This window comes from Protomyctophum bolini, assembly GCF_963924005.1.
Source record: "Protomyctophum bolini genome assembly, chromosome: 3".
Lineage (NCBI taxonomy): Eukaryota > Metazoa > Chordata > Actinopteri > Myctophiformes > Myctophidae > Protomyctophum > Protomyctophum bolini.
This window is the reverse complement of record NC_137864.1, coordinates 34,977,167-34,991,758: the sequence shown is the minus strand read 5'-3', so window position 1 is coordinate 34,991,758 and position 14,592 is coordinate 34,977,167. Positions and strand designations below refer to the sequence as shown.

The window sequence follows — 14,592 nt, the reverse complement described above, 5'->3', positions numbered from 1 at the left end:
GGGCGTCCCAGGCCTGTTTGGCTACAGGGACAGAGCTTCTGTGTCCTGCTCCACATTTTAGTCCACTTGCCAGAATGTGAACCCAGAGTTTAAAAAGTAGACTGGTGCTTCAGAGATCAGTGGGACTGGAATACTGAAGAAAAGGCGGCGATCCAAGCACTCAAAATCCATGAGTCTTACCCGACTCCTTTGTGAGTCAAAACATGTTGGCTTTTCAAACTTAGTACCTTGAGTTTTATCCACCCTCTCCTCATTTTTATACCTTTTAGAGTGCTTGGTAATTTTCTTCAGGGAATACGATAATAACCTTCCAAAGACCGGATTTTGGCTCATTTTGAGCAGAAAAAGGAGTAATAAGCGTGCACGTGTGCATGTCGGATCCGTATGTAGGCTGTCTAACATGAGAGTAAAAGCATAAATAATAATAATAATAATATAATCTTTAATTGCTGGATTAAATGAAATCGTCTTGGCACATGCGGGTCGTGTAGAGAAAAAGGAGGTCCCGTGTTCTTGGCTTACTTTGTGTTAATTCAGCAGTAAACAGGGTTCAAAGGTAGCAGAGGAAGGTTTAACATTCTGTCAAAGTTTCATTCCTAGCCTAGATTGTTTTTCACTGTTTCATAGATTTCTGTGAAGTACCAGAGAAGAACCACTCAGAAGTTATGAGCAGTCTGTCGAGGTGTTGTGAGCAGCTTATCAACAGCAGTCCTACTAGAATATACTTATGCCATGGGGTAGATGCATACTTTCTGTCTTTTCAGAACACCTACTGTCATCCCGGCTGGACAGGGTGTTTTATTACCTACAGTGGCGTGCACAGATAGACCTGCCCTTTTCCCTCTGGACAAATGTGCCCCTTGGGAGGAGAAAAAAAGAACTGTACACTGTACAGTATGTGGACCATGGTGACATTGATCAATTCTTGATCTAATATAATATTTAGGCCCCAAAATCTATAAATCTTACACTATTAAAGCAACCAGCCGGTTCCATGCGCTGCACAAGGTGCCCTTTTTTCACTTTAGCACCTGCCCCTCTAAATGTCTGTGCACGCCACTGATTACCTATCACCAGTGCCAGAAGGTATGGCCTGGCCTGCATGCGGACAATCATAGCAGCCCTCAAATATCATCTTCTATTAGGTGCTCAAGGTTCCTGGTAATCCTGGAGAACTCTATTACCTGGGTCCTGAAGGGCTCTTTGAAAGCAAACAGGATGGAGGGAGGAGAGGGAGTGAAGGAAGATGGCTGACCTGCTATAGTTTAATGAACTGCGGTATGTGGGAGAGCTTTTCCATCACCAGAGATAATGGAGCAGAATGAACAAGCAGACAAAGCCTTCTTCTCTAGAGGGAGAAGAGATTATTTATAGAGGGATATGTAGGGAGGGGGGGGGCATCACAGATTAGGGTGTATTGTGGCTAAATGAGCCTCAGAACAAGGCGCTGTACCACAAACTCCAGAGGCTCTTAACAATGGAAACATGAGCTTATTAAGCTTGTGTTGCACTATGTTTTGCACCACGGGGGAAAAGCTGTCTTGCTTCATGTTAACAAAATCATTAGTGCCTTTGTACTATATCTGTTATTGGGGAGAGAACCATATCCACTCAAAACAGACATGATCTGAGCCATGGTTGGTCTGCAAACCCAGGCTTCACTTGCAGGGTTACATTCTCACACCTTTTTTTGTAACTTTTATTTTTATTATGACTTTTTTTATTGTGAGTTGTGTTGCAGTATTATATATAGCAGCATACAGTATTCATGAACAATAGTTACATTGCATTAGCCATTCAAATATTTTGAAACCAAAACAAATTCATTGCAACACAAACCGTAACATATAACCGCAACAAAGCAAGACAAAAAAGAGAGACATTAAAAATAGTCAACCAAATAATCACACAAATAAGAATTAATAGTTAAACATCGCAGAAGGAAGTAACTGTGTAACAAAACAAAATAAAAAGGAAGGGTCATTTTTACACAGAGATAAATTAACACAAGGAATGTAGCGTGTAACCTCCTTTGAATATCACTCCATCCATGGTGCTTTGTCTTTCCTACTCGAACTGGGAGTCTGTGGGAGAAAGGGCTGACTACTTGATACATTTTTCATCAGTGATGTGTCTTGTGATTGGCTGTAAGCTGATGGCAATAATGAATCAAGTCTTGCACCACTCTATGCAACTATTAGCCACCAGATTGCCCCTGACATGCAATACCCTTACTGTGTGCAACCTGTATTAATAATTGAGAGCTAAAAGACATTACTGCCATAATACATACGCCCAGTGGTGCAGTGAGAATTCATGGCCAGGCCCAGGCATGCTAACTCTTCCTAACTTTCGCTCCTCTCCCATACATCTCCATACGTTATGTGTGTATCGATTTCTGTGTGGGTTAATAAGACCTGCAGCTCTGCAAGGGATGCAGCCCTGAAGAAGGGATTATACACTGATGCATTCAATGTGGGTTTTTCTTTTTTTTTCTTTTTCTTTGCTCTTGTGGTTTGATCCGCTTATTGCATTGAACACAGAACCCTAATGTTCTGGTGTGTTGCTTTATTTTTCTCCTCTCCTTGCTGTCATTGTCCTGTCACTTTCACAGTGACATTTCAGTGAAGCTGAAAGATATAATATGGATAGAAATTCATGTTGCTTAGTGTTATTTATTTCTAATAAAATATACTTGGGGGGGGGGGGGGGGGGGTAAAAGGTATGATGGAACAAAATACTTTAAGGATTACATTCGGGAGAGATGGTTCTGTAAGTTAAAAATAAATGTATATTATAGACGAATCCACAGAGGGGTGCCCAGGGCGCAGCCATAGCTTAGGTGTCACATTAAGCACAGCTTGACACCTCAGCATTGATTGCCTACACCTGGCCTACAGGGCACCGCTCTGCGTGTTTGTCTATACTAGAAGAAATTAAACAATACGCCTACAATCTGGGACTTATTTTAATGAATAAAACATTATTTTAATAAATTTGTGTGGCAGAGTATGTTAATAATATATAATGATCACATCTGGTCTCCCTACTTGTCTATTGAGAAATGTGGGCCCTTGTGTTGGGGATGACTGTGTAGGACCCCTACTAGCTGACAGTTAATTGAAGCAGACCACACATTTTAACAAATTTCTTGATTGTTTTTTTCTAAATGTAATTCCTCTACCATGTACCCGGTTGATTGAGGTTGACTACTTGCGCATGTGCGTGTGCCCACACACACACACACACACACACACACACACACGCTTCTCTGCCTAGTGTCTATATGCTCATGAGTTTAGGAATGTAGCATTTGCCAGCCTCTCCTCCCAGAATCGTGACGGCATAGCTGCCAACTTCAAAGGGAATGCCTCAACTTCTCGTGGGGGTGTGTGGGGGTGTTGGGGTGTGGGTGTGGGCATGCACACCACAGCTGACTGAGCATTTGCCTGTGAAGTGATGTTCCCTGTGTGTCTCTGCGTGTGTGCTTCAATCTCTGTCCAGCTTCTGTGTGACGCAGGAAACGACTGTATATTGCCATGATTTGAGCTTTGAAGCCAGTAAGAAGGCGAGGGAGGGAGAGAGAGAGCCTGGATTATGCCCAAATTTGGATTTGCCTGGTCTGATGTCACGACACTGGCATCATAGCTGACTGACATCATGCAGTTCTGGCTAGCGAAACCTGAGCACGCCGAACGCCTTGCAAGCTGATAATTTGATCTGATTGAAGATTTTCTGCTTGTACTATATATGTATACTGTATAACATTCCATGTTATGGCAGGTGGATGGATTATTATAATATTTGTTATAACACACTTTTTCAAATCATCAAGAGCTGCACGGTTTTAAAAACGGATATAAAAATAACAAAAGCAACATTCGGCAAGTAGTAAAAGAGTAAAAGACCCAAGAAAAAATTCTAAGCAAAGGCTTTATTAGAAAGCTATGTTTTGAGTTCATTTTTCAAGCATCAGCAGATTGTTGGGCTCTCAAATGGTCGGGGACGGCATTCCACAGGCTTGTGGCAGCTGAGCAGAATGTCCGTTCACCCATGGTGCAGAGTTTGGTCAAGCACGCTTTTGAATTACGCACGACTGAAATGCAAATTGGTGAAGTCGGGCGGTTCTCGAGATGCGTGAATAATAGTTATTTTTGTTATGGGGCAGTAGGAGACTGAAGGCCAGATGCAGGAGTAAGAAAAATGTTGGTGTAAGGTGGCCACAAAGTTGGGGTGACAAGGTACGGTGGAAGCTTACAGTAGGTCTTCAGTTATCACCCCCCCTACACACACACACACACACACACACACACACACACACACACTCGACTCGGTGGTACTTAGTGACATTCAAGGTTAGACTGCACACAAGAGCTGCCAGGTGGCCTTGCATTAGCCCAGCAGGTATGGTGAAGAATCTGCTTTCAGGCTTATCTGATTTTCATTGGCAACATTACATGGAGATGTGTTTAGAATGTTCTCTCTCATTCCATCTATCGCTGACCCTCACTCTCATACTGTCTCGTGCATGCCATGAAAGCAGCACTAGCCTTCAACGTGATGCTCAAAGCCTGAACATTAAACCATGCCAGGGGCAGAAGATATAAGCAGGGTCCCTGAAACATCTGGAGAGAGAAATATGGTTCTGCATATTAGGAATATGTATTAAACAGTGAAGCGGCTAGCTGGGCCCCTACCTACTGTTTAGTGTTGCACTAATCATACATTTTTGGGAGACCAGGATTTGAATCCTGTTTGTTAGAGCACCCGTGTGTGCCTGCATGCGTATGTCTGTGCTGCATTGGGGTCTATTCACTTTCAGATCACTCAGTTAAAAGTGCAAAGCACACAATTCATTCACCAACTTCATATTGCAAAAAAACTTGAGGTTCAATTTGCCAGATTGATTGATGTAGGACTTTTGTTTTGTAGAACCGTGTGTGTGTGTGTGTGTGTGTGTGTGTGTGTGTGTGTGTGTGTGCATTAACACACTAACCGTTGGTGTGATGTTCTGTGCTGTAGGTGCAGGCATGGTGGTGGACTGGGAACAGGAGACTGGTCTCCTCATGACCTCTGGAGACGTGAGAGTCATCAGGGTCTGGGATACAGAGAGGGAGATGAAGGTCCAGGTACTGTACATGCACTGTATATACATTATAACCTTGTATGTAGAGAGTCGTTACCTTTCAAGCAGTGTTGATTTTGTTGACTAATACCGAGACGAAAAATGTTCGTCGACTACCTTTTTTTCACTGACGAAAACTAAATGAAAATCAAGCTATGATGACTAAAACTTGACTTTACACTTGGTTGCATGCTGAAAATACGAGACATGCAGCAACGGTCATCATGAACAGGTCTCAAACATCCAACGCGCTGTCAGGCCAGAGCCTATACATGCGCCTGGACCGCTAGGCCAGTGGGCAACCACTTTCAACAGGTTTCTAAGGTAGCCGAAGATAGCTGAGCTTTTTTAGATTGGCAATTTTCAATACTTTTGCGCAACACTTGTATGATGAAGTAGGGCATTGATTTATGAAAAAAATGAATAAGATGGAGATACAAGGTCGACAGTGACGATAAATGTATACATGTAGCAGAGTGGCTCACAACCTCAGCCTAAAAGAAATGTATAGAATCGTTCCCAGGTCAAAATGGGTTATGATTACCTCATTCAACATTACCACGTTCAAAACGGCAAAAGGTTATTTACAAGAGAAAATCACTGTATATTTTCACTGTATATTTTACGATGAAATATACGTTAATATTGATCTCCACCATGACCTTCAGTTCTGTATGTTCTGTATGTGGAAAAAGTGGTGCTGAGTAATGAGCTAATAAAAATAGGTGTCTTTCCATTACCATGTTTTTTTTTCTTCCCACCTCTAATGATCTTTAGTGTGTTAATCATTGTCTTGATTGATGTACTCCATATCAGTAAATGTCTCAGTCTGGCCTTTGGCTGTGTATTGACGTCGGGTCCAGTTTGGAATGAACAATCGGTCAAATGGGAGACATGATGGATTCGCTTCTTCTAGTTTAATGTTTAATGTGCAATAGAACAACAATGCACTGGACCTTCTCAAGTCTTTTACAAGGGAATTTGTGTGCATGTTTGCCCCTAATAAGTGTGTGTGTGTGCTGTGTGCGTGATCCAGGACATTCCAACAGGAGCAGACAGCTGTGTGACCAGTCTGTCCTGCGACTCTCAGCGTTCTCTCATTGTTGCCGGTCTGGGAGATGGTTCTGTGCGTGTCTATGACAGAAGGATGGCCCCCAATGAATGGTATGCACGTGCACGCACGCACACGCACACACACACACACACACACACACACACACACACACACACACACACACACACACACACACACACACACACACACACACACACACATACACACACACACACAGAGAGAATAATTGTCTTGACATTATTTGTCCTCAAAACAGAGATGTCCAAGGTTTTGTGTTAATTTTGGCATGCCCTCTTTGCACTGCCCCCAGCTCCCCACACACACCCCTCCCAATCACCCTGTTAGCTAAATATTATTTACTTAGCCCCAAAGGAAAAACCAGTGCAATTAAGCTGCAAAGCATCACATAAATCTTTTAAACAACATTTAGAGGAGTCGTCCCCCCTTAGGCAAAGAATTACACCTTTCCCCAACTGTGATGCTCTCTTAAAATGAGTCCAGAGATAGACATACCGTTTTTATTTCTCTTTGGGGAAATGGATTACTCTGTGTATTTTTTGTTTTGTTTAACCAGGACAAATCTCATTGAGATTTAAGATCTTGGTGCTCAGGTGGCACAGGGGTAAAATTCTTGCACAGCAGTGTACAGACTAGGGGTTTGTCTAAAGTAGGAGGGGGGTGGAGTGGTTAGGGTGGAGCCTGGCAAATAATTAGGGAAAATTAGCTAAATGTGTGGCAAATCTGCAAAAACAAAATGCATACCACTAGCTTTCTTCACAAATGTGTTCATGAAGGTGTCTACTATCACCTCTCAATTTGTTCCAACCCAACTCCCTTGGGAAACTTTTTGACAAGCTGCTGAAAGTTGGGCTGCCATTAACAACCTATGATGAGGCAAATTTTTCCAAATGTAATTATTCTTTATGTAGTACTAGTATGTGACGTATCGGACTACTTTTGCCAGTATGGCTCATTTTGTCATTTTCACATGGCATGATTTCTCACTCGAGAGGTTGATTGCAATTGTCAACCTTGGATCAAGTCTCTTCCATCTATCAACAAATGGTACTCCTGAATAGCGAACGTACAAAACCAAGGAACAATATGTGTATGTGATTTGTATAAGTAGCCTTGCCTAGCCATGAGGCCCATAGGGCAGGAGCCTATCTCCTGTTTCTGTAGCTTGAGGCAGCTTGATGTACAAGTACACCCCCTGGACATGACGCTAGTATGTCACAGGGACTTACCCCCAATCCAACCCTTGATGCTGAGTGTCAAGCAGGGAGACATTGGGTCCCATTTTTAGAGTCTTTGGTATGACCCGGCTGGGGATTGAACCCCAACCTCCCAGTCTCAGGGCGGACACTCTAACCACAAGGCCACTGAGATGTGTTTTGTATGATTGCACATTAAAACCGAGGTTTTGCTTTCACCATGTCAGCCTCTCCAGGTGGCTGTTAGTAGTACTACAACCATCTACTCTCACTGCTCAGCCTTAAGCTCAGGGCGCCATCCTGTGGTCACTCACATTTACTACACTTCACCACACGTACATACTTTACATGCAATGCTGCATAGACATTTGCACACTCATTTTTACACAGACAATTTGACATCATCCATATTGGCCAATGGTGAGAATCACCATTGAGCCTTCAACTTTTGTGCATCTCCAATGCAATTTACACCCTGAGGTGCTGTTGAAGCTTATCTATATCTATTTACACCCTGAGGTGCTGTTGAAGCTTATCTATATCTATTTACACCCTGAGGTGCTGTTGAAGTTTATCTATATCTACCAACACTGGAATGGTTTTTAACTGATATTCTATCCGCTGTGTTTTCAGTCGGATAATGACTTACAGGGAACACGGAGCTTGGGTGGTCAAAGCCCACCTGCAGAAGGAGACAGGCGGACATATTATCAGTGTCAGGTACTAATACTTTTTTTCCCCAATCTGACTGGTTTTCCAATATATACATATATACCCCCAGAAGAGATGAAATAAAATAAAATAACGTTTTCCAAACATTTTCGAGATTTTTCAAAAATGTTCAGCCCGGAACCAAGTAATGCATTGTGAGCTTGTGTATCTGCTATTTTTGAGAACCACTGTTCTAAACCAATGTTCTCCTTGTTTTTAGTTTTCTGAAACATGTATGATGCTAAAATCTAAAATGATACTTTCCCGCCTTAAATGGGTTAAAGTTTGGTCTGACTAATGCATTGAATACATGGATTGTAGTGTTACTGCACTTCCGTGCTGTTTACATATTTGACTATTCAATCAATCAATTCTCCCCCCACAGTGTCAACGGGGATGTTCGTTTCTTTGAGCCACGGTCGCCGGACTCTGTGAATGTCCTGCAGACTGTGAAGGGACTGACGGCCCTCGACATTCACCCACAGGCCAACCTGTTCGCCTGGTGAGTCAAATGCCAAATGTTAGTTTGCTAAGTAATTTGTGTGTAGTAAACCGTACAGGTCCTGTCCTGTCCTTGTGTCATGTGATCTGCTGCATGTCATGGCTGTCACGTGGAAACCTTGAATGTTACTTAACTTACTTTTCCATTATTTAGTCACTTTAATACTTTTCTTTGGTTCAGTACAGTAGGAGACGGAGGGAGACCCGCACACTGCCTGAGAAAGGTTGGAAGACCGAAACGTTGCTCTTCATTTAATAAAAGCTCTTGAAGCAGCAAGTGGCAGTGTGCGGGTCTGCCTCCTTCTCCTACGTCTACTGCCTTGTCGCCAACACACATGCTTTAAACTGAACCGGGTGTGCGGAAATATTCTCTTCATAAGCTAGTATTTATAAAACAAACACACAGGCAGACTAATCATCTTTCCCTTACACTATATAAGAAATTCAAAAAGTGTGTATTTATTGGACTTTATTGGATGTATAAATTGTGTTTGTCAACCTCCGAGGTCAGAGGTCTCTACAGAAAAAAACATTTTTTATAATCAGCAGATTTTTTGTGTGTGTGCGTTGAAAACCGTGTATCCTTGTGCACTCATACTGTCGCTTCCTTTGCTGTCTCTTTGTGTCCTGCATGTTCTCTCTCCATGATCCAGTGGCTCTATGAATCAATTCATAGCGGTGTACAACTCTACCGGGGACGTGATCAGCAACATCAAGTACTACGACGGCTTCATGGGCCAAAGGATCGGAGCCATCAGCTGTTTAGCCTTCCATCCGTATTGGGTAGGCCACCGTCCACAGTCCATACTCATCTCCGGATTCCTATGATTCAATTAACAAGATGTCAATGTACCGTATTGTTAATTTATTCGAGCATTTTACAGTGGGTGAAAGGTTCATTTTGATCATCCAAATGTGGTTCTGGCACTTGTGGCTGAGTGTTCCGTGCAAATTTAGGTTTCAAGGTTTTATATTGTCACGTGCTCTCCTACAATACAGTGTTGCTGTGGTGACATTTCAGACAGAAATACTTAATAAAGCAAAAAACTACAATAATTACACATGTATACAAATAAACAGGCCAACAGCATTAAGTAAAGGAGGAGAGGACACTGGAGCAGCACAGACATTTCAGTCGTTCTTTCTTGTACTAGCACCTAATAAAAGGCTTGAAATGTCTGCGGTGCTCCGCGTATACAGTATCTTTTCTTTTTGTATTATTTCCCACCACGCAGTACCCTCTCATCTCGGAGGACAGGCAAGACGGGCGTTACCATGTCTATGCTCGGACGTAGAATAGATATACGCTGGTGCTCCAGTGTCCTCTCCTCCTGTTCCTGTGATGCACTGGACCAGCCGTTCCAGGCTTGAGGCGCGTTGGTAGATTCCCTTTGTTCTAATGTATTGTTCCCGCTCTGTTTCCCTTCCAGCCCCACTTGGCGGTGGGCAGCAATGACTACTATATGTCCATCTACTCGGCAGAGAAGAGGCTCAGATAACACCTCACCACTGGAGGGAGCCCTTCCACGCCCTGTCCTTCTCTAATACCTGCGACTTGTGACTGCTGACCTTGAACTCCAGGGACCTGGGATGTAAATGACCTTCTGTTGTACATATGCAATTACCACCCTGAATGTTCTAGTGATGGCTGCTGACAAACTCATGTTGTGTCGTTGTTGTTGTTGTTATTATTATTATTATTATTATTGTTTATTCATATTCTTATTATGAAGCTAATGATTGTAGACTTGGCTGTGCTGAGGAGCGTGTAAATTTAAAAGTGCATATAAAGAAGATGATAGGTTATATTTTAAGAAGAGGTACCTTCCTATCACCGGGGCACTTTCTGACCTCACACACAAGCGTCGCTACATGAATGAACTCTGACCCCTATGCACCCGGCAGGGGGTGAGGTCACCCAAAGGAGAAAAACACACACTTAACCTGTACACCAGGGCAGGAAAATACTGACTTGCTCTACGCTGGACCTCATTATGTTGAAGGACGAGTGGCCAATGGACACAGATCGAGGAGTTTTGCTGCATTGCTGACCAGCCGTTTTTAAGGACCCTTGTTTAGATGGTTGATTATGCTTATTTTTGCCTGGCTTGTTTACCAGGCAGTCAAATGAAATGTGTGCCGGCACGCGCTTGTGTGTGTGTGTGTGTGTGTGTGTGTGTGTGTGTGTGTGTGTGTGTGTGTGTGTGTGTGTGTGTGTGTGACTGTGTGTGACTGTGCGTTAAATGGATTATAGCACAGATGTGCCCCAGAGTGGGCCTTCATAGCCTTGGACAGAACTAATGCCCCCCACGGCCTCCCACCTTTGTGCAAGTTACCTTCTTCCCACATCAATACCCTTCACTAATTCCAGTGTGCCAAACTGACTAACCTCTCCCATTAAAATCTTTCCACATGAGCTCCTAGACACCCTGACTCTGTTCATCCCCTACAGGCTGACGTATGCCTTCATAGCCAACACGCACAGTTGGGGGGAGAACTGAAGTGGTGACAAAGTCCACGATGGTCTCACCCCACTCTAAACCTGTTCACACCGCTTAAACTCACTGGGACTCCGTGCCACTTGTCTGCGCCGCCTGCAAAGCAATAAAGAACAGCCAGCCTTCAGCCTCAAGCAATCATTTTCAAGAGCCTCTAGGGAAGATCAAGCACTGTTTTTGCAATTCGACAGCATTAATGCCTGGCTTGTTTACCAGTTCAGCAAGCTTGAACTACAGTAGGTGCATTGCATGCTCAAGCTTTTCCTGTACGCCGAAGCCCCAGTCTGCAGCTCTCCGTACGCCGAAGCCCCAGTCTGCAGCTCTCCGTGGCCCCAGTCTGCAGCTCTCTCCGTGGCCCCAGTCTGCAGCTCTCCGTGGCCCCAGTCTGCAGCTCTCTCCGTGGCCCCAGTGTGCAGCTCTCCGTGGCCCCAGTGTGCAGCTCTCTCCGTGGCCCCAGTCTGCAGCTCTCCGTGGCCCCAGTCTGCAGCTCTCCGTGGCGTGACAGCATAGCAATGCCAGCACACCGTACCCATTCACAGCAGTGCAAACATGATTTGGGTTGTTGCCGTTCTGCGGTGTCCCCTCACAGATGTTACACGTTAGCAACTTCACCATACCAGAACTTGGTCATAATGTTTGCCCAGTGCCCACTATTGTCTTAGCTTTCCTGTGATTGTGCAAACTCTCTGCCACTCTGTGTCTGGACTGTCACCCTCCCATTTGGCACCCAAGGATTAATATGATTTCACCCAAGTGTGCTATATATGTCGTCCCAAGACATTCACATTGTTCATTAACATTGCCCCGGTGCACCAGTCTAACGTCTGCTCCATTAAGACTCCTTATTGTCTCATATGGCACCTTGCAATCTGTATGTTTTCCACCTGGCTGTTGAGAAAATCATGTTGAAGTTGTATGGTGTAGCTTTGGTGAGGAGCAGCTTCTTTATCCACACTGAGAGACACCCTGTAGACCACAGCATTGGTGAGGAGCAGCTTCTTTATCCACACTGTGAGACACCCTGTAGACCACAGTGGGTCTGTTGACTCGCCACGCTAGGGATCGCCCCCAACCCTTTGGATATTTCTTCTCTTTTCTTTTCTGTTTTTTCTTTATCAAGTCTGCTGCAAGATTTGCTGTTTTTCCCTGTCTTTACTTTCTTTGTTTTAATCTTGGTTTTTATTGCCGGAGTAGTTTTGGTTTGATAGCTCAGGTGCTGTGAGTATAATACACATATAACAGCATGACGCATGTTGGGTGGAATGACATCAGACTTGTGACTTGGAACACTTTGTATGATACACAGAACACACACACAGAACCGTCCATCACAGCACACCTCTGGATTCTCATTGTATTTATGTCATCCACGGCACACTTCACTTCTTTGTGAACCTCTTTATGTGTCGGTCTCAGGTACCGTTCATGAGACGCCACAAACCACTGTTAAATAAAACTGCCAGCGTTGTGAGTGTCCGTCAGCATGATGGACAGTGTCGTCACATTGTGCTCCAAAGTTTGGTCTGGTGTCACTCCTGGAACCACCAGAATCACAACTGCCGAATTCTGACGTGCAGCAGTTGTCGCCGTTGTGACGTTTTAAGAGGAATCTTTGTTTTGTTTTTCTTTTCTCAATGTGCAGTGTTGCCATAGACGTGCCTCTTCCCTGAGATTGTGTTTTGCTTGTTTAACTTTTTTTTATATCATTTTCCTTTCCTTTTTCCTTTGTGATTTTATGTTTTTAATTGTGCTCTGTGTTAACTGGACTTGGTTCTGTTTGCCTTGGTCTTCATGAAGTGGTGAGAAGAGAGAGAGGATGACCTTCCCCTCACTGATACCTACACACTATCTCTCTCTCTCCCTCCTAATCATTTACCCCCCGATACGCTCCCACTTTCCTCCATCATAGTAACTGCTAAACCCTCTTCACATTTTTATCCCTTAATTGTGCCTCTAACGTCCCAAGCTTGGCTTTTCCCTGTAAAAAGAATGAACTTTAAATGCTTTGCCTGTGGACTTTAAAGGAGCTGGTAAATACATGCCTCATGCCATGCATTCTGTAAGCGACTGTAATTACAGTCACCCTGTCCCCACCACCACCCCATATCTAATCTCAGTAACATCTTCTAAGACTTACTGGGAGTCCCCAAACCCACCCTCTGTCTCACCAACTCAGAATCACACTCATCTCTTGGTATCAAGCGCTGAGTTTTAAGATTTTAGATCCAGAGAGAAAAAAAAGAAACTTCACCAACATAATTGACAAGTGAAAACAATCAGGTGTTTCTCTGTGACTGTAGACTGCTTGCTGATCATGGTTTATAAGACGGGAGCTGAAATAAACCAAATACACACAACAATAGGGTTATTATTATTATCACTTCTTTCAAATGTTTGTTCAGGATGTTTGATTGTTCAGTCCGATGCTACACAAGTTATGCCAGGGACAAGACAGACAAATATTTTGTATTTAAACATGATTTAATCGTATAATTTCTTTTGGAAGATTTAGAAAATGTAAGTCACAGAAAGTGGCATAGTATCACAAGTGTGGTAGCCAACTTTCCTTACTTAACAGCTTCCTTATCCATCCAGAATAAACTGACCAGTTTGTAGCCTGTAACAGTTTTTGTAACATGGCATGTAACGTGCCAGCGTTCTAATAACGGGGGCTAGTTCTGCTCGCACCATACTATTAATGTGCAAAATGTGTCAACAGCGTATCTCAAGAACCGCCCGACCGATCGACTTCAAACTACAGTACGTGTGCGTATCACTCCCCCGAGAACCCGACAGACTGATGCGCAGAGTGGGAAGCCAGTCGGGTCAGTGAATCTCCCAAAAATAATTAAATCGTAATCGTATATGGAATACCCGGATGTCCTCAACATAATGCCTGACACAGGACTCCATATTTGTGGGCATCGGGGGCACAGACAGATCTGTACAGCGGGTACAGGCATGCATCGGTAATGTTTAAATCACTGTTTAAATTCAACACATTTGTGAGTGAGTGAGCGAACAAGTGTGTGGGGCACCAGCATCTCAAGAACTGCCCGACCAATTGAATTGAAAGTCGGCGTAGCCTACCTATCGTAGAGGACCTGCAGGAGTGATGAGCCTGGGAGGTGGCATATGACAGGTACTGTACTATGACAACAGGTACATAAGAATAAAGCCATGCATTTCCAACTTGAGTCGTTCCTGAGTAGACCAGTGCCGTACGGGCCCAGCGGTATCGGCCGAGTCTTAGCTAGCCTCGGGGACAGCAGGCGCTTTGTTTTCAAAGGAGAAACAAAAAAGCCAGGGCGAGCCCAGCAGGAAAAGTGGCATAGGAGTGGGAGTGAGGTTTGTATTTTGCAAACCAATAAGAGTACAGAGGGGCGTCGCTCCAAATGTGGTGACATCAGACCTTCACAACATTACCAGGCGGGCACATAGGTTGGTTAACCAATAGGATGTTGGTGT

The 14,592-nt window shown here is 43.8% G+C and overlaps 1 protein-coding gene across 3 annotated transcripts in view; it reads left to right on the top strand.

Annotated features, from left to right (window-relative positions):
- The window catches only part of rptor (regulatory associated protein of MTOR, complex 1), a 153,296-nt gene extending 139,825 nt beyond the window's left edge, over positions 1-13,471 (top strand). For 2 of the 3 annotated variants that reach the window (XR_013963856.1, XR_013963857.1), the window contains exons 30-36: positions 5,023-5,129; positions 6,162-6,289; positions 8,048-8,134; positions 8,511-8,627; positions 9,280-9,409; positions 10,057-12,108; positions 12,159-13,471. Coding sequence is in view for 1 of the 3 variants with exons in the window: in XM_080760133.1 (XP_080616259.1) it covers positions 5,023-5,129; positions 6,162-6,289; positions 8,048-8,134; positions 8,511-8,627; positions 9,280-9,409; positions 10,057-10,125 (638 nt within the window). In the remaining 2 variants the exon portion in view is untranslated. Of the gene's footprint in view, positions 1-5,022; positions 5,130-6,161; positions 6,290-8,047; positions 8,135-8,510; positions 8,628-9,279; positions 9,410-10,056 lie in introns of all 3 variants that reach the window. The other variant, XM_080760133.1, reaches the window with a different exon arrangement.
- The last annotated feature ends 1,121 nt before the right edge of the window (positions 13,472-14,592 follow it).